General features: G+C 37.1%; 1 protein-coding gene across 1 annotated transcript; it reads left to right on the forward strand.

The window, feature by feature from the left end:
• Nucleotides 1–946: 946 nt before the first annotated feature.
• On the forward strand, nucleotides 947–2,840 carry LOC133317521 (uncharacterized). Its single transcript, XM_061519389.1, has 4 exons — nucleotides 947–1,196; nucleotides 1,282–1,374; nucleotides 1,605–1,895; nucleotides 2,035–2,840. The coding sequence occupies exons 1-4, from the start codon at nucleotides 947–949 to the stop codon at nucleotides 2,838–2,840; spliced, it is 1,440 nt and encodes a 479-aa protein (XP_061375373.1).
• The last annotated feature ends 18,792 nt before the right edge of the window (nucleotides 2,841–21,632 follow it).

Here is a 21,632-nt window from a genome sequence, read left to right on the forward strand (position 1 = left end):
GGAGAAGGATGGTTTGATGCTCGTGAGGAGTCTTAGGGATTGATACAGAGAAAAGAAGGAGGGTTGTCACTTAATTACAGTTACAACTTAAATAAAACTAAGCTACTAATACTACTAGGTGATCTCTTCCCTTAGGACTTCAATTCCTCCAGGATTCGATGATGTTTTTGTGTGTGGGACGTCCTATTTATAGGGAGAAGATGAGTGGCAGTCTTGTAATTCCTTTGGAGCTGGGTGCTTGAGTGAAGGGACGGGGCGATGGCAATAGAGTGCAAATTGTTGGATGGGACAGGATTTGTTGATGATTAGTCGTTTTCTGCAGTCCCTTCATGCCTTGCTTTCTTCTTTGGCCAATGAGAACTCTTGATTCTCTGCTCTTCACGTTTCCTGGTGCTTGAGTGGTGCACCGCCTCTGCTTTAGAAGACTTTATATCCACGTTTCCTGCAAAGTGTACAAAGGCATTAAATGAGTGGAGCATGTGCATTAAATGCGTCTCAGTCTGTTCCCTTTTTAATGTATTTTAAAGAAATACGTTACCATACGTTCCTCCACTGTGTTTTTGTCACAAATGTGTAAAACAAGTGATTTTCATGCTGAAGTTGTGCATCAGATGAGGGAACGTGCGATATTTTGCCATCAAAATGGGCCTAGATGGGAACGAATTTACGTCCCATCAGTAAGTAAGTAAATGGCTGAAAATATACATTTATATTTGCAGCTTTTTGGGTTTTAATGTTTAATTTTGTACTTGCAGGTGACGATGTTGTTCCATTTTGGAAAGACATTCCACATTCCACATACATTAATTAGGATCATCCGAGGGAGCAAGATTTAAGTCACGACGGTTCAAGTTCTGGCTCGGGCTCAGGTTCAATTAATGGTCCGTGGATATTAGGTAACAAGTTGTATGTTAAGCAAGAATTTGAATCAAAAAAGGAGGCACAGATGGCAATTAAGAGAAACCTAATGAAAGAGCATCAAGAAACGATCGTCCTTGAGGGCACGCCTACCAAATTAAGTATGAAATGTTGCAAGTATGAACAAGGTTGCCCATGGAGGGTTAGGGTAATAAAACCAACATACGGTGAAAAATGGAAGGTTACTAAATGGGGTGGAGACCACGATTGCTTGAATGATCATATTTCTCAGGGTCATAGACAGCTTGATGCCCATGTGATTGCTTTACTCGTACTAGGTATGTTATTATATTATTTTGTCAAGGAAATTGAATTTATAGTTAGGGTTTAAGGTTTAATGTCAAACTACAATATGATTGTTAGGAATGATACGAGAGGAGCCATCAGTCTCAATTTCACTTGTTCAGGTGAGGATCACCCATGCTATAGTTTCAAAGTTTCTTATAGAAAGGCATGGTATGCAAAACAAAAAGCAATGGCGATCATGTATGGGGATTGGGAGGAGTCTTATGCATTTTTTCCTAGGTGGTGTGAATATATGCTTCGCTTTTCTCCAGGTTCTGTTTATAATATTTAAACAGATGATTATTTTGTTGCCCACCGACTGGTACGTGATAAACGAGTGTTTCATCGCATATTTTGGACTTATAGACAATGTTGTGAGGCTTTCAATTTTTGCAAACCAGTCATTCAAGTCAATGGCACTCATTTGTATGGAAATTATAAAGGGAAATTATTGATTGCCACAGCTCAGGATGGAAATGCTGAATGTTTGCCATTATCATTTGCAATTGTTGAAGGCGAGACTTTGGAAGCATGGCAGTACTTCCTTGATAACATTCTTCATCATGTCACGCAAAAGCAAAACATATGTCTCATTTCAGATCGGCATCGAAGCATATTATCTGCTGTGGAAAGTCATCGTGGTTGGCAGCCACCACATGCCCAACATATGTTTTGCCTTCGCCATATTGCAAGTAATTTTAATCAAAAGTTTCGGAACGAAAAATTGAAGAAGACGATTATGAATTTGGGTATGTTTTGGTCTCTTTTTTATGATGTTGTTTGACATTATTATTCATTGCAAAAAAGTATTTAATCTTTTTATCTTTCCAGGTTATACTCCTTCTAAGGTTGATTTTGATATAGCCTTCGCAAAATTTCGTGACATTAGTCCTGAGATTGCAGATTGGATTGATCAGATTCCAAAGGAAAAGTGGATGCGGGCATATGATGTCGATGGACTTAGATATGGACATATGACAACAAACTTGTTTGAATCTGTTAACAGGGTTTTGAAGGGTGCAAGAAACATGCCAATAACTGGTTTGGTTAAGTATACATATAGCAAGCTAGTTCATTATTTTGTGGAAAGAGGTCAAGCGGCAGCAGCACAACTTCATGCTTCACATCGTCATTGCAAAAATATAGTTGAAGCCATGAAGTTTAATGAGTCCCTTGCAACAGGTCACAATGTGCGTACATACAATGTTGATGAAACTGTATTTGAAGTGGACGAGGGTTATGAGAGGTTATATTCTGTCAATCTTCCACAGAAATATTGTCAATGTGGAAAGTTTAAGGCTTTCAAGTACCCATGTAGTCATCCCTATGCGGCGGCATTAAGTGTTCGGCGGAATACGTTTGGATATGTGGACGATGTGTTCTTGACAGAGAATTTGGTTCATGCATACTCATTTTTGTGGCAGCCAATTGGTAATGAGGTTGTTATTCCACCTTCGGTAGGTGCAGTTATCATACCCGACCGATCTATGTTGCGTGCAAAAGGCCGTCCAAAGTCAACTAGGATATACAACGAGATGGATGAAGTTGAAGCCAGTCAAAGTCGAATTAAGTGTGGTCTTTGTAAGCTACCTGGGCATAATCGCCGCTCTTGTCCTAATCATTTACCTAATCAGTGATGGACATAAACGTTTGTAATCCTGAGTGCTAGTCACCTTTTACATGGCTTTATTATGTTGCATTATCCTAGTACTATGTTTCATTAATCTAGTAATGATGAAAAATAAATTACATGCAAGATAAACAACGATGAAAAAGGAATAACAATCTGTGATAAGCATACAGTCCATGAAATATACATGAATAAAAGTGTCAAACATATATCACTGCCAAAAAATGCGGTGTCCTAGTACATAACAAACTACGATGGTAAAGGCAATTGCCTGTCCCGTGCCTGACGAGGAGGCAAAAATCTGCGTCTAGGAGCTACATGTGGCCCAATGTTGGGATCGGCTGGGCCTGGAACGAAATCTGGAACTGCCTCTGGTGCTGACTCTGGCTCATGCTGTGATGCTGCCTCCTGTTCTGGTCCTGGACCAGGTGCTGTCATGGGCTGTATAGGAGATGACGTAGATGCATGGTAAGCAGGTAGAGTGGCATCTGTAGGCTGAAATGGTTCCCAATCTGGTGTCAAATTTGGGTCCCAATACATATTCTCCATCAGGTCTTCAACATCTCCATGTGACCATGGCTGGTAATCCTTGTTGAACAGGTGGCTTAATACTCAAGAGGGGGGGTGAATTGAGTTTTACAAAATCTTTTCGCAAAGTACCTCCTTTGATGTGTTAAAGACTATTTCTTCAATAAAGTGATTTAATAAGGAAATGTCTAATTGTAAAAGCAAGTGTAGTGATCAACAAAGTAAGCAAGTGAATATATAAAGACAATCTAAGATGCAATTTTAATACTTAAATAAAGAGATTAAGGTTAGAGAAATTGCAAACTAGATGTATACTGGTTCGGTCACCACCACCGTGACCTACGTCCAGACTGAAGCCGCTCGATCAATTCTTTTCACTAACTATCAAGCTTGAGGGTGCTTGACAAACCACTACAACTTTTCAAGACTTCGGGCTCTTGATGCCTTACATTTTTCACTCCAAATTTTCTTAAGAATTTGGTGACCTTTCAAGTGTGTAGGGTTCACTCTCCTAGCTACTCAAGTAATCAAGGAAGGTGTTTAATAATGGCTAAGTACTCTCAAAGTACAAATAACACAAGTTGAAGAACAATGGTATATGACACTCTCACAAGAATAAAGCTCAAATAGAATTTATGATCAAGAAGACAAGAATAATGCAAATAGGATGAGAATTAATGAGTAATGATGATCAATAAGTGTGTCCCATCAATGGGAACAATATTCTCTATTCATAGAGGGGCCCCATGGGCTTTTTCCTAGTCATTTTCGCAAACTAGCCATTTTATAGCCGTTATTTTTGTCTCTGTACAGTAGGTAATCGATTACCATTGAGTGGGTAATCAATTACCATGAAGGGTAATCGATTACCATTGTTTGGTAATCGATTACCAACCTGTTGAAAGGCTGGTTTTCGCCCTAAAATGGTTTTCTCTTGATTCACATCATTTTCAAATATAGTTTAAACATTTTATGAACATTGAAAAGTATGTTTTCATGTTAAGAATGTATTTGAATGTCAAACGATGATTTAATGCATGTATTTAAAAAATACTTTGAGCTTCGTTCTTGAAAATAATCAATTTACAAATAATCCTAAGTCCTATAGTATATTACTCTGAGTTTGGACTTAGAGACTTCTCTTGAAGCTTGAGTCTTGATCTTGTTTAGACTTCTTTTTGATGGTTGCACCTTGAAGCTTTCTTTCCATGTTTGTTATCATCGAAATCGTTGAACCTTTATATTCTTTTCATAGAGTGCATTGGTTCCACGATCCTGACTGCTAGTCTCAGCCTGTGTGGTTGGCACGTAACCAGGTGCGCTGTGGACTGGACTAGCCTGATACACTGGCTGACTCTGGGAGTCCATGGGTGGCACATCCTGATGCTGAAGAGGACCATAATAAATGGGCTGAGAATCAAATGTCTGCCCCATCATGGGGGGCCTGAAGTATCCAGACATATCTATGCGTGGCCTAGGGGCATGTATAGGCTCCAGAAGTGGTGCCACTGCCTCCCGAGGGTGTCCTAACCCTCGTCCCTCCTGTCTATGTGTAGGAATGTCAAGCGATATCTGAGGCTCATCCTGTGTCTGGGTCGGGGGAGCCTGTGATCCTGGCTCCTCCACCCTGGACGACTCCCTGAATACAAAAATTAAGCTCCCAATCTCCTCATGAACCCATTCTAAACCGAAGCTCTCAAAATGCTCAGGAGTAGCCGCGAAGTATAGCATCTCCAAACCATCAATCTACAATACAAAAAAATAAGTGCAAGTAAAGGCTAAAATTTAATAAGACAGTGTCAATAAATGAAAAAATGAAGCAAGTAAGAGACTGTAGAAAACATACACTACGTCCAATCTTCGCTGCCCTCCTGGATACATAACGCTCGCCTCGTAGCCGATACCAATCCATATACTCGTGGTTTGGTGACATCATCCCTGCCAATGGGGGAGGCAACTGTCCTATGTGTTGAGCCCTTATCTGCCATCTATGTATAAATGGCTTGAGCTTAACTTGCCAGTTATCAGGCAATTTACCTCGAAGCGTGTGATCATGAACCCCTTTGAGCTTTCTAGGCCTCAAAGGGATCGGCTGGTCTAAACCAAACTGTCTCAAGCATCTATCTGGTTGGCACTGCTCAACATGATGAAAACATATGATCGGTGTCCTAGCCAACCAAAGATATCGCTCATCTGCAGGTATGTCCAAGAAATAATAGTCTCCGTACGGCTGCCAAACAACCTACAAAAAATATGATGAATTTCCAAAACGTAATAATTTGGCAGCAAGTGAAAATAATAATCATAATTTGTCCAAAAAAATATAACATACCTCGTCCCTAGTCAACGTGTCTAGAGTCCCCTGATATAGAAGCTGATGCTATGGTTTAAAGCGGGCTAAACCATTAAACCTGTTATGGGCAAAATGAAAATATGCAAGATTATTAATAATTTGTTACAAATAAATTACATTGATTTGTTACACATAAATTACTGTATAATTCAAGTACAAATGACACATACCGGTGCCCGAAGTGCCACTCTGGGTGGGTAGGCTGAGGAAGAGGAGGAACAATAGGAGGAAATCTGGTCCACGCCCATATCTGGAGCAGTATATGGCATCCACCCATGTCTGATCTGCAGGGGTCAGTAAGCTCGCATAATTGTCTAAACAAATGTGCGAGAACAGCAGATCCCCAACTGTATTGTCCAATTTCATCGAAACCTCCTGCAAGCAACGCAATGTAGCGACATCCGACGACGCTACCTCCAGATTTGTCGCATAGAAGCCATGATCCCAACATACGCGCAATGTGTGCCTTAGTAAAATATATAACCTGCTGTGGATCCGCAGCAACGGCAGCCCAATGCGCATAATGTCTGTCTAAATATGCGAGCTTCACATCCCCGTACGGCTGCTCTGAAATGAGCGGGGCGTGACCAAGCACCTCTCCGCACAGGACTCGCCAGTCCATGGATGTAGCACCCGTAACCACTTTCCCATCAGTCGGCAATCCCAATATAGCCGCAACATCCTGCAACGTAATGGTCATCTCGCCCTGCGTCATGTGGAACGTGTGTGTCTCTGGTCTCCACCTCTCCACCAGAGCACGGATCAGCGCAGTGTCAATCTAAAATAAATGCATACATTTATTATCAAAATAAACTTGCTTAAGCATACACTTAGTTTATAACATTTATTATTAAATTAAAAGTCACATTACCGGTACTTTCTTATATGCGTACCTGAATATGCCGCATGCGGGCGACATGCAAGAAGCCAGCCTGCTGCAGGTAGTCTGCCACGACATCAGGAATATCATCAGGAGCTGGACCCCCCTTGATAACACCGCGTCGTGTCTTGTACTGGCGACACTTCTCCTCGTTCCACACAACCTGTGAAACGTGTTTGCGCTGCGTGCGCCTCTTAAGTACGTCCCACCTGTATGGTTGATAAACCCTTGGTTTACCATGGTTTTAGGCTTAATTATACTTGAAATATATCATGAATTGCATGGAAATTAGGGTTTTATACCGTAAAGTCACAATAATTGAATATCTTGCTAACATCTTGTAATAATTCTTATTTCAAGGTATTTTGACATCAATTAAAGCTTTATAGAGCCAAAGGAACGCAACAAGATGATTGGAAGCCTCAAAGAAGCAAGATTACAAGTGTTTGCAAGCTGAAGGAGAGCGTTTTAGCGCCCCAACAGAGCACTAAAACACCCTAAAGAACCAAAATAGAAGAAACCCATTGGAGGATAGCGTTTTAGCGCCCAACAGAGCGCTAAAACGCCCTGACAGCAACAAATTTCCCTTCGAAGAGGGCATTTTGGCGCCCAATAGAGCGCCAAAATGCCCAGAGGCAGACAACAATATTGATCAAGCACGTTTTAGCGCGCAAACAACACGCTAAAATGTCCATACGTGGTCAAAGCAACTCCTGGAAAAGATTTGATCAAGATGTGCAGCGGATTCTATAGGATACAAAGAAGAAACAGACCAACCTTGATTGAGATAAGATATAACTCCAATAAGAAGATGTGATAGAAGATCACAACAAGATTTAAAGCTCAAAATCGTCAACCAATCTCCAAGATATCAAATGCAAAAAGGAAACAAAGATGAAATCAACCACAAATCTGATAAGGATCCATTGGAGATTTAATGAAGAATACAACCCCAAAAAGCTATAAATAAAGAGCTTGGGGTCAAGACCAATACACCAATTCAGAAACCAATACACAAATCCAAGACTGAAGGAGGAATCCTGTTGCGGAGCGCTACACTAAGGAACCAAGTCAACATCACACCAATGGAGGCTTGGGGTTCTCTTTTCCTTATTATTTCTTTTCAATTCAGTATGCTAGAGTAGTCTTTTATGTAGTTAAGGGTAGATGGAACCCAATTGAATCATTATGTTTATGAATTAAATTGTCTCCGAATCCTGTTCTTTTTATAATTGAATAAATTATCCGTCTTTAATGCTTTCTATGAGTTTGTTCCTTATAGAATGATTTTGGGGAATTTAATGACAATAGGGATTTTGGTGCATGAACCCTGACTTGATAACTTATCATAATCCTTGTGATCTAGGAATAGGAATAGGAATAGACATAGGGTAATTATGCAATCTTGTAATTCTTGATATTAATTCATGTTTTCTTGGGGAATAATCGGGGAACTAGAGTTCTTTCAAGATTACATAGATTTATGGTAAAAAGGAATTGAGCCGTAATTAACTCAGATAAAATTGATTGGCAATATATTAAGAAACGAATTCTTGGTCATTTAATTCATAACATATTGAGGATATTGGGGGAAGTCGAAACCGTAACTACGATTGTTTAAATCTTAATCAAACATCATCATCTTCATTCATTCTTTTAATTCTGAATTTTCATTATTGCATACTTTTACTTGTTTTTAATTTTAAGTTCTTTGAACCACAACTCTCTTCTTCTAAATTCTCTCAAACCAAACCTTTGATTGTCCAGCTAAAACGCAATTAGCGAACTAGTACTTGAAATTCTGATCCTCGTGGGAACGATCTCGTACTCAGTACACTTTTATTACTTTTACGACCGGTGCACTTGTCAAGTCGCTAACAATGGTCCTGGAAGCACATGCGTCCTGGGATCCGAAGGCTCGGCCTGAGTCTCAGTATCGGATGTAGACCGAGGTGACTCCGACGATGATGAGTCAGTCATAATAGTGTACTATACAGAATAATAAATTAATTGGTTTCATTAATATATTCAAAAGTCATTACATTAATTACATGTAGTTACACAAAATTTTTAATTTACATGTCCTTTAAAAAAATTAATTACTTGTGTTACAAAAAATATTAAATTACTTTTGTTACAAAAAAATGGCAATTTACATGTGTTAACAAAAATATTAAATTACATTACCTAAAAAAAAAATTAATTAAATGTGTACAATATTCCTGTGTCACTAATATATTCCACAGTCACTATTATATTTCACATTCAATATTGTATTCCATAGTCGCTATTATATTTCTAGGTCACTATTATATTCCTAGGGTTTAAGACACTATTATTAACATATTCCTAGATCACTATAATAACAGTTATATGCGCAACACTCTAAATTACTATTATAATATGTATCATATTATAACTATTTCATAAAACAGATATGAAGACTTACTTGTTCGATAGAGATTTGCCGCGCAAAATGCTCTACAAATAATCTAGAGAGAAGGCAGAGCAACTTCAGAGAGAAGTTAGAGAGAAGGAGTGAGAGGGAAAAGTGACAATTTTGGAATTTATATAGGGCAAGCAATTCACGCCTAGCTTGGATGTGAATTGTCATGCCTCATTAGGGCGTGAATTCAGGGCAATTTCTGCCTCACTTGAGCGTGACTTCTCCCGCCCTTTTTGAGCGTGAATGACTGCAATAGATCCGTAGATAGTTTTCAAACTGCAACCTAGCTATTCATATTTAATTATTAAAAGTGTAATATTTTAATTTTTTTTACCTAACTTAAGGCTTCGGCTAACTCCGAGAAATTAATTCCCTAGATACACAGCAGTAATGTGAGAGTATAACAGTACTTATCACCTCCTCAAAAGACCTAGTCCCAAAAAAACAAAAATAATATATAATAACTATAATAACAACAAACTTATAAGATGAGTACAGGATACTGAAACTAACCTTCAAATGGAATCAAATCATATATTAGAAAAACTAAATTTAACCCTTCTTTTTATAATTAATCATTTTTTTAATAATATTTTTTGGGTCTAGTTATATTACATTACTTACCAATTTAATGTTATTACCTCTACTACCATCTCTCCACCATTAGATTAAATTCAAATCATCGGTTAAAAAAACTCAAAACCAAACGAAACTAGGGATCGATTATATTTCCTACCAATAATTTTCTTATCTTTACTATCATTTTTCCACCATTAGATTAAATTCAAATGAACCGTTGAAAAACTCAAAATCGAACAAAATTAACTAGATAAATCAATGGGTCCCACGCCCTAATCCCTCAATTTCTCTCTCTATATCTAGTAATTTGTTCTGTCTTGATGTCGCGTCTAATTTGTTCTGTCTTGATGTCGCGTCTGTCTCCGTCACTGTCAGTTAGATATTGAGCTCTTTGTAACATCCGCTAAGAATATAATGATTCATCCGCAATTTCGTATATATATATATATATATATATATATATATATATATATATATATATATATATCAATAAATGGAGATAGATCTACCTACTTTTTTAGTAAAAATAATAAATTTTATATTAAATTTAAACTGTTAATTTCTTTGCATTTAATGATTGTAATTTTTTGAGAATTATTGATTAATTAATGAATATGATCTAATAAATTATGATCGATAGATGTATGAAAATCAATGATTAAAAATTTATGTAAAATTTATTATTCTAACACCAATATAAATTGATCTTCTCTCATATAAATGTACATATTGAATACGTGATAGTTTTTTCCATGTGTCATTCAGTTACTTAACTTTAGTTAGATTAAGTTTCTTGAAATTTACGGCTAGTTTAATTGAGTTCTTTGAAATCTCAGTAAGATATTTATTATGTTTCTCGAAACTTCTATCAGATATTTATTAAATTTCATCAAAATCTCTGTCATAGCTATTATAAAATAAAATATTGTATGGTTGCTTTACCAATTACAAACATACATCTACAAATGTGAGTTGGAGTTACCGTGAGATTCTCAAGTGTGAAAACTAGTTACCAATAGTTTGAGTATATCTTCAATACCTGTGCAACTGGAGTGTTTAGCTTCATTAAAAACGGTATCTATTTGCTTATTCATGTCTCTTTATTATTTTTAATTGGGATTTATCATCTTTTTTCTCCGATCAACATATTGTTCATTTTTAAACTAGAAAGTATTACATGCCGAACATTCGAAGCAGGGACTTTAATTGGATGAAAGGGAAACCAAGAGTGAGGCTGAAAGCCCCTTTTGAGCACCTTTTGATCATGACTGAACTTTCAGAATCAAATGATGGTGCGACCAAGATCAAAGGAATTTCAAAGATACAACAACAAAAGAGGCTACAAAGATGCAACTGCAAAACTCACGTATATTACGTGTTAAAAAGGTTTTTCTGTGAATAGATTTTAAAGTTGGCTCTCTTCCTCTTCAATCTGCCCAGCAATCTATATTCACTTTCTCTCTATTTTTTTTTTTTTTCTTTTCTGTTTGAAATTTGATGTTTCATTCTCACAATACTTTTTACGCCTAATCAAACAGGGTCATTTGTTTCTGTCTATGCATTTTTGTCTAATTATTTTTTATCATATTAAAAGATTGATGATTTTTTCTAATTTTTATTTTTTTTCTAAAGTGATTATCAAGTGTTATCATTTTAAGGTTATACTGAAGAGTACTTCTCTATAGATTATCCGTGATGGCTTGGTCCGATCAGTTCCAAAAATTATTAACAGTGATTTAAGTTCTTAATATAATTAGCCTCGTGGAATTGACTAATGTTCTGTAATTGGTTCCATTTTTTAGGTTATGCAGACAGGGTTTTGCAACTTGAAATGAATGCTGTTTCCTACCGAGTGCAATGAGAAGCATCTTATACTTTGCCGTGTTGTGCTTGGAAGCGTGGAAAAAATGGCGCTTGAGTTTAATCTGACTGGTCCTTGCCGTGAGGAATATGATACTGGCTCGAACGATCCTTGTAATCCCAAGTGGTATACAATGTTAAGGGACCAGCCCTAACAAAGAAGCCAAAAACAGAGAAGAACGGAGGAAGACCAAAAGAAACGATTTCTGATTAATTTCTTGAATGAATTCCAACTATTACAAAGTCCCCCTTTTATTGACTACCCAACCTAACTAACCACCAATACAATGCCACACCAGTACTACTTTTAACAGCAAACTACTCACTAACAATTACTCTAATTGTACACCTTTACAAACCATTATTTACAAAGCTATTGATATCGTAACATTGCCTTCCCCTCAAAAATGGACCTTGTCCTCAAGGTCCAATGAAAACAAGAAAAAGAAAAATAGGAACGATTGTCAGTTCTTTACATCTTTCTGAACTTGTGCTTCATCAAGCATGACAAACTCACCACAATATGTCTTTTCCAACTCAACAGTTTGGGAAACAGGTTGGATGGCATATCTTTGATCCCTGACGTGGAAGAGTTTCCAATAGATTGAGAATCTAAGAACTGAGCTTGCGGTTGAGTATGTTCTTCATTTCTATATCTTTTGAATGAACTATTATCATTTGATGCACATGAGGTTCTTGTTGACTCAGAATCTGAGATTTGAGCTTGCACCTTGTTATGATCTTCATTTCTGTCTTGCTCAAATGAAGTAATATCTTCAGATGTCAAGGAGTCCCCAAATAATGGAAAATCAGAAAATCGAGTTTGTAGTTGACGTTCTTCCTTGTCATTTGAATCAGTTACCTTTTGAATATTTATAAAGCTTTCCATAGTATTACACTCATTATCTGTTTCCAATTCTGACCTCATGGTAGCTAAAGCATCCACATATTCTTCAACCTCACTAGACAAATCATCAGAATGGTAACCATCGAAATTGCAATCTATTTTATTTGGTTCATCATCACCTACCAATTCTGTGTCACCAGGTACCTTGGGATGATTAGAAAACATTTCATCTGTCACACCAGTAGAGATTTGTCCATGCACCTTCACAAGATATCCATTTGTCTCCCTATCTGTTTTTGAGTATGGTTTTAGCTCCAATTCCTGCTCATTTGGTGATAAACAAGGTCTTTCAACAAAAAAATTGGACTGCAAAATCTTACAAATCAAAATAACACTTGTACCGCTTTGTATCATCATATCTGACCACAAGCCAGCAAGGTAATTCATGATAGCCATCACAGCCCATGGAATGGCACTAAACCTTATTGCATGCCTGAGATCCACATGATACAATGAGTTGAAGTAGATGGGAATCCAAGAAAGAACAATAACGAAACCCCAGCTAAGCATGTAATTTGCAACAATTAGAGACCATGTTGGAAGCTTTGAAAACAAGCGCCTGAATGGAGGGATCAATTTAACTTTCTTGGGTTTAGCTATCCCCACCAAAACAAACTTTTGCCTTCTATTCAATATATACTCCAGCTCATATTTTGATATCTAAGGACTTCCGTCAAGGGTGCTTGATGTTGCAGACAACCACACCAACACCCAAAGACATGGACCAATTATACCACCTTGGAACATAAGAATAGGAGAAAATGTACGCCCTATCACGCATCCAAGCAGAGATCCAGCCATTGAATTTCCAACAGCCCTTGCCTTTTCAGTTTGAGGAAACCATCTAGCTATCATGTTACTCATGGAAGGAAAAGATACTCCTTCGGCCATGCCAAGCAAAGCATGCACAAAAAGTAGAGCCCAAATGGAGGTCTCTGCAGCCCAGGAAGTGAGAACATCAACCAGTGACCTCAAGGCCACACCCCAAGACATACCCACTTTGCCACCATAGTTATCCACCAACACCTCTCCAACAAAAAGAGAAACCAGATACCTCCGTAGAAAAGATGACTGCACCATAACCATCAGACCACCAACTCCTAGTGCTATATCAAGAGAAAAAGCACCAGTTGACACCACATGTACATTTTTGGACGAGACAAAACGACCAAACCGCCTGATACATACCTTTCCATATGCAGAAGTGATCTGATCTATGGCTAGTTGAAGGGCTAAATCTTTCTTCGACATGTTTTCTTCACTTGAGTCGCTTCCATTTGATTTAGAGTGCATTTTACCGTTAGTCAAAAAGCTCAAAACTTTAGAGGTGCCCAATACTCCTGGTTTGAAGAAAAAGCCAGGTTTGGAAGAATTCTTTGCACCTTCGGAACAAACCTCTCCTTCAATATCAAGACAGGTAGCCTTTGAGACAACATCTACCAGTGCAGCAACTTTATCAACAGCCCTTCAATTTGACAAAGGTCGATTTCCAACTAACTCCTTGAAGGCCCAAAAAGAAAAGAGAACTAGAAATCCTCCAGGGTCCCAATAGAACACAGGGTTAGATATCAACATGGACCAAGACCTTGTACTTAGGTTAGGCATTTCATCAAACATGTGGCTTACAGCTACCATATCATCAGAGACACAATATACGGCCATCAAACTATTACCCACAAATATACCAAACACAAGACCCAATTTTTGGTAAGAGAGGTGATGTATTGAGGGTGGAAGTAGATCATCAAGCCAAGGAAGGGCACCGATTTTCACCTCACACCCACCCAAAAAGGAATCAAATGACTTAGCTTCCACATCAATCAAAATTGGAGTTTTTGCAATTCACTGATTCGCCTCTGCAGAAGCCACAACCACTCGATCAACATCCTCATAGCCATATTCAGTTTCGGACATAAGTGGCGCCCGTAAATGGGAGGTCGTACCAGTAACCATCTCTTGATTCTTTGGATTGACTCAGGACCGGAAACAACAACACTAATAGCATCTTCCGAAACTGGGACACTGCCATCGAAACTCGTTGTAGAAGCTATGGTACTAACCTTTGCGAAATCAGCTTTAATCTTGGCGAAGTCGGCGCACATCTCATTCCTAAAACTTGCAAAGTCAGCATACATCTCTGTGCTAAATCGTGCAAGGTTTGTAATAGCTACAGCGAGATTATCCACAAGTGTTGCAATGGAAGGTGAAGTTGAAAGATGGGGTTGAGAAGCCCTAAATTCATCCTGCATCTTGAAGAAAGAAAATGAGCTCAACAAGATGAAAGCACCAATGTTAAGGGACCAGCCCTAACAAAGAAGCCAAAAACAGAGAAGAACAGAGGAAGACCAAAAGAAATGATTTCTGATTAATTTCTTGAATGAATTCCAACTATTACAGAGTCCCCCTTTTATTGACTACCCAACCTAACTAACCACCAATACAATGCCACATCAGCACTACTTTTAACAACAAACTACTCACTAACAATTACTCTAATTGTACACCTTTACAAACCATTATTTACAAAGCTATTGATATCGTAACATATACGGTGTGGAACTATGATATGAATAGACATATTCTCCCAATGTGCATCGTCAACTGCAATTGCAAAACGTCTTCTGTTTATTGGAAAATCAAGTATGAGTGATATAAAGGTTTAACATTGAAAAGGAATAAGCTAAGCAAAACACATATAAGTCGAAAAGATCCATTAACCAAATATTTTAATACTTTGGGTTGTGACATATTTCTAACCAACTTAATATGATTGGTCTAATTTAGTCTATTGATGGTGTTTCTATCAAGGGCTTTTCCTGGATCTCCGTAACACGGTTGAGCATAGGGAATGTGACACTTTATTCTTTCCCCTTTTATGAGTTTCTATGTATGGTATATAAATTTTTTAATTTTGTTTTTTCAGTGCGATAGAAAATACTGTTGTCAGGATATACTCTAAAAAGGTTGGATATCTACACTTTATGATTGCGATCAGGTGCTCACGAAAATCAAATAAATTTGTGATCAATACAGAAACTTTTGCACATGTGGAAACCTTGCGTATGTCTATTATTATGACTGAAAGATTTGAGTTAGATGGTTATGGAATTTGCTTTTGGTTTTTGGGCATTTCATAATTTATCATACGTTAACTTCAGAGGCCATATAGCTCCCCGTAATGAATTGCTTGAGAGAAAACAACGAAGTTGACAAATACACATTGGAGGGTGCCATGTCGCGAAGAACACATGTGGTTCGGTTTTGCTTTTCTCTACATGCTTTCTCGCACGCCCTTTGCAGCTACTTCCTGTAAACTAGCTTTTAGAAAATAGTGGATATGTCAAACAGTCAAACACCGAATGGTTTATTAGCTCATGTTAAGAGCCAAATTTTTAAAAATATATATTTCTTTGTGACTGAGTTTTTATATAGAAGTTTTATAATAACTCACACTTGTATAATAAAAAATGGAAATTAACCATAATTAATATAGAGAAATGAGAAAATAAAGAGATTATGAGAATTATTCACTTTTTAGTAAAATATGCAATTACAGTTAATTTTACGATAAAAAATACAGTTATGTAAAATTATCGGAAACTTTGATAAAAATTAGTGAGAATCTAATTTATGAGATTTATGAGTAAATCACATGTTTTAATGCTAAGTCTTGGCTAATATATTCTAAGTTATGAAGAAAAGAAGAGTTAGTCATTTGCTAGAAAGAAATAATAAGAAAATGATACATGGGAAATTAAGAAGAATAGTCAACAAGTCAATAAAACATAAAGTAGATTTGTTAAGTGATTAATCAAATGGCTTAAGAGTAAAACACTCTTCACTCTTTGTTGTCACCCTACCTCACCCGAAAGAAGCCATTGTTAGTGAGTTAATGACCTTGAAAACCCAGCTTCTTCCTATTGCGTATTATCGGCAAGTTTACCGATCGTACCAAGTAATAAAATGATGAGTAGAGTATCGTCTCCGCTAGGATTGAGGCACCAAAGTTATTATAACTATTCCTCTCTTTTTGGATTAATAAAAATGGTTTAAGAACAATTATGGTTTGTGAAATATGAGAACAATTCAAGAAAATGTAAATAATTCAAAGGTTCTTTAGAAACTCAAGAACAAAAGATTAAAGGTTGAGAAAAAATTTGAGAAAATATTGCGGTAAAGAGAAACAAACACCTTTACGATCCCCACCTTGCAACTTGGATTACATTTACGTTTACTTATTCAATTGATCAAACGATTCATCATCTTTTATATGATTAGTTAAGTCCTAATTCCTTAGTGACTTAAACCTTATTAACTCTATTAGAATCCTAATCCCTTAGAAATCCCTTTTCAATTTAAACCTTAGAATCAATGAATCGTCAACGTTTGCGGTTCATGTAGCCTATCCCTAGTGCATACATGAACTGTATCATACCCTTTGTCAGGAATTAGAATTCTAATATCCTTATTGAAGACCCTAACCCTCGCAATCCTAATAGATTGATCAGTTCCAAAAAAATTATAGAATGAAGAACAAGGAAAGATAAATTCAATTTAAATAGATAAACATAAAATTCAACCAAACTACAAGGGGTTCACATCAAGGGTTGTGACCCTTACCACAATAATAAAACTAGCCAGACATATTCATGTCTAACAAAATCAATACAAAAGAAAATAAAATTCAGAACCTAAAGAAGAGGAAGAAGAAGAAGATGAAGATCTTCCGTCTTGATCGTTCGAATCTTTGAAACTCCAAGAATTCTCCCTCTCTTTGTTGTTTTTCTCTTTCTTGTTGTCAAAAAATGCTTCCTTCCTCTATTTCTGATCCTTTTATTAGATTTTGGGAAAACCTCCTTTCAATTGCTCTCCAATTGGACCTCCTTTTTGAGTAATTCGCATCAGATTAAAATTAAAAGTATCGCTCACGCACTTTGCACCAACTCTGGCGCAATTTGCATGGGAAAACATAGTGGAAGTTGTCAAATGGCGCACTTTGCGCCAGGTCCCGCCCAAATTGCACCAAGCCTGCGCATTTTGCGCCACTGCCAAAGCATTTTGCGCCAAGATACAGGGACGAAATGGATCAAATGGCGCAATTTGCACCAAGTCCTGCGCAAACTGCACCAGCTGGAAAACTGCACCTCTTTCATTCACTTCTTTTTTGGTGTTTCCTGCTATTAAAACACATAAATTTAGTGAGAGAATGATTGAGAAGGAATAATCAATAATTCTTGCATTTATGACTTATTTTCACACATTTATGATTAATTCCTTACTTCTTTTAAGTTAGAAAGCATCATATGCTAGACGCACATCACTTACCTAGGTTATGAAATGGCTTTTTGACTACTGTAGCATTTAATTAATAAAAATTATCTTTCCGTCCTTCGACCAAAACATATCACTCATCTGTCCCTGTTTGACCGTTGACCCCTTAAAATACCCAGTACATAGGGGGATACTCGGGTATCCTTCGAAAAAAAATACTACCGGAGCATAGAGATGGGCTACCCGGGTTGTAACACCCCATTACTGGACCGGTGTGTTAACATTGATTATGATATTAAGCGCAGTTACAATCACAACAGTTAGTTTAAAGATACGGGAAATTTTTTTCTTTTTACAACATATGCGATTTAAAACAACTGTATTACGCAATTATACAAAGTTATGATCACAACTGAAAACTAAATGCGGAAATAACATTTCAAATGCCTAATTATCATACAACACCTATATAAAGTTGCTAAGAGGTTCCCATAAACCAACGATCCACCCAACGAATTGTTCTCAAATTTTTATACAGAATAGTAGACACCTATACCTTCAATTTGATATATCATAAGCTTAATTTAAGTAAGAAATGAGGGAGATAACAATTTTAGAAGATGCAACCTGAGACAGCACCCAATAGGCCAACTTTGGGCAGTCTCCACTCATTTCGACCTAAAGGGTGCTACATAACTCAAAATGACACCTAATTTTAGGACAATATAGTTGACATCCTAAGCTTTAAAATCAGGTATAGCACACATTATTTGGACATCTGTGGAGGGAGATATAGTCTCACAAAGTTAGACATAAAACTGATAATTTTCTTAAAAATTTTGACAACATCTCCTTTGTTTTATTAACTAATTCTCACTCACTCCAAGTGTGTTCTAACCTCCAAATGGTACCTAATTGATCAAGTGTGGCACACAAGGTTCAATATACCTTGGAGCACTTACAACCCACAATAAACATTTATTCAAATCATTGCTTATTCCACAAGTTATCATCAACCACTTAATTGATATACAAGTTATTAACCATTTTAATCACATAATCTTAATTACATGCATTTCTCATAAAGTAATAACATCATTACTTAAAATAGGCCTATTGATTCCATTACATACATTCATAATTGATTACACAAGATCCTCATTATATCAATTACATTTAAATCCATTAACAAATATAACTATTACACTATGATGCTCAAAATAATAATAAATACATCATCACAAAACTTAGCTCCAAAATGCTACATGAACAAACCCCAGGCATGGTACATACCTCTCATGCTATGCTACATGTTAATGCACTAAGTCTAGCATACCTAATGAAATCTCAAAACACAAAGATGCAAAAACCATGGTGCACTCCAATGACTCTACTCCAAATCACCCGGTGGGCCTCTTGCCCAATATTCCTGCGGCACCGCTAGATGAACATGAAATATAGCCCCATAACGTGAGGTAAGATCTACAAATATATCCCAGTAATCCAAGGGTTTTGGAGGATCACTCTGACCTATGGCTCACTCAGATGTACAACAGCAGTAATACAGATATAAACGGACATGCATAAAATACGACATACGACAATCTCACTCGTGTCCACATCCAAGAATATGTCCTTGGGATATAATACAAGGCACCCATCCTATAACTTTCAACATATTCTTAGAGTGCTCCTCAATGGATAACAACTCTATGGATTCTGCCAACTAGAACTCCCTACGGAGGCCTCTCCAACGGAAGTCCCTTACGAAAAATACGACAATAATCTACTGGCCAGAGATACAGGTATAAACACACATATACCAAACAACATCCACAATATATGATCATATTATAACATACATAATTACCATCAACAACTTCCAACCACTACCTCAATAGGCATGGTGGAGCACACACATGGATTAATCCCAGTATCAAGGGATTACCTGTTAGAAGCTCCCAATCTAGGTAGCTTCAATAACAAGTTACTTCACAATTTTTTCTTCAACAAAGAAATGCCTACAACAAGTGGTCATTTCAATAATTATAAAGTTCAACATGATAACTCAATTAGTTATCCAATCAATCAAACAACAAAGTAAGTCATCACTTACCAAAATTCTTATGGTCAAGGACCAAAGGCAATCCAAAAAGCTCCATATGTCAGTTCTCTATGAGTCTGTCCGTGGGAGGTAACCTGCAATGAATACACACACATGATCATCAATCAACTTGTCCAACAAGTCACAAATAAAATAATACAACACCCCCCCAACACCCTAAGCTTCAGCCATCAAGGCCCAAATGCCTATATTTTGTTGTTAATTTTATTCAACCATTCTTATAGTTCCCTTAGTCAAATACAGCACCTTACCAACCCACACTTACATTAACTCATCACTTAGCATAATTTTCCTATATTATGCCTACAAGGCCATGTGGTGGTCATACAGGGGGCAAGAGATTTTTTTTTCATTTCAAAGGTTCAAGGTACTCATATAGGTCCACCTTAATTGATCCAAACACTCACCATATCAACTCATCAAGCCAACCCACAAGTTTTCATAATCCGTACATGGCCGAATCCTCATCATCCAAAGGCCAAAGGATTTATCTCTCAATCCACATGCATTAAACTCTCATACAACCTTACTATCAATGATCCAAACCATCCACAACTCATCTACACAATTTTCCAATAACTTGTTTTACAAGAAACTATGTTCATCCATCAAAATTTTCCCAAGTTATCAAACTTTTTCACAATAATTTTTATGGGTTCAATCATCATTGTGAACGTTAAATTCCAAAGGGACACTACCATTAAAGGTCCTCAACTACCTCAACCAACCATACACATGCTTTAGGTTTTCACATTTATGATATCATTCAAAACTCAATAGAAATGTAATTACTTACCACCAATGGCTTCCTAAAGTTCAAGGGAGTGATATACTAGTCTTCAAGCAAGCCAAACCTCCATTAATGGCCTCTCCAAGCTCCAAAATCGTCCACCAAGAGAGCCAAGGATCTCCTCACACAATGATTTTCAAGAGAAATCTACAATAAGGAAGTGATTCAATAGTTGATTTGGATTAACTTTCATTTGAATTGTTAAGGAATTTGGTGAAGGAATTGGAATCGAAATTCTTGCCCTTTTTGCTTGGGAAGGCCGCAGGTTTGAGGGGAGAGGGAGGGAGGAAGAAGATAGTGAATAGTATAGTCCAATGTGTCTTATGTTGGTTTAAGTGGGGTGGGTCCCATATGCCTGTTAGTATATGGATGTCCTAGAGACAATCTTTTGATTAGATTAGGACATATGTAGACCTTTTATATTGTCGCAAATAAAAGCACTATTTATCATGTTTCATATTTTGTCTCAATATTACTATTAATATTTATATGAGTAACTGGATAAACCCCTTGGAATAAAATAGGTATCTCTTGAGTATTTGTGATGAGATCACGATCATGAGGATTCAAGGATACTGCATGTTTATTCCTAATTTTATGTTCATAGTCTAGAGACACTGAGAATGGGGATCAGTGATCTCGGATAAGACTAGCACGACTTATCTACTTGTATTTGGATGCAAGGTAAAGACCTCATGAGATACAGATGTGGAGATGTCTTAGCTAAAGTCGTGGGTGGACCTATAAGGTAATAGCTCGCACTGAACAGACCCACAAAGAGACTCTATGAGGAACTCTCATAGAGAGTATCATTAGAGTAGTCTCTTTATATTTGGGTATGTCTTTCCTAAGACCAGAAGTTATTACCTAGACTGTGTTCTAGAAGGCATGCTTTGATTGTGCACCTCGTCTGCCTGAAACATGGAGACTCAAAGGTATACTGTTGGGCTTGTCTTGAAAGAACACAAGGCTAGGGTGATAAGCTGAAGGAATTCGTCAAATCTCTGTGAGAGATTAGGTTATCTGTAAACTGGAGAAATCGGGATGACATTTACAGGGA

This window comes from Gastrolobium bilobum, unplaced genomic scaffold, assembly GCF_033153095.1.
Source record: "Gastrolobium bilobum isolate Gb01-03AN ecotype WA unplaced genomic scaffold, APGP_CSIRO_Gbil_v1 utg21121, whole genome shotgun sequence".
In the NCBI taxonomy this organism is placed as follows: domain Eukaryota; kingdom Viridiplantae; phylum Streptophyta; class Magnoliopsida; order Fabales; family Fabaceae; genus Gastrolobium; species Gastrolobium bilobum.

Excerpts from the sequence above, each read along its gene's own strand:
- LOC133317521 (XM_061519389.1), top strand. The coding sequence starts at position 947 with ATGGCAATTAAGAGAAACCTAATGAAAGAGCATCAAGAAACGATCGTC. Across the intron at positions 1,197-1,281 it reads GATTGCTTTACTCGTACTAG|GAATGATACGAGAGGAGCCA; the intron begins GTATGTTATTAT and ends TATGATTGTTAG. Across the intron at positions 1,896-2,034 it reads TTGCCTTCGCCATATTGCAA|GTTATACTCCTTCTAAGGTT; the intron begins GTAATTTTAATC and ends TTATCTTTCCAG.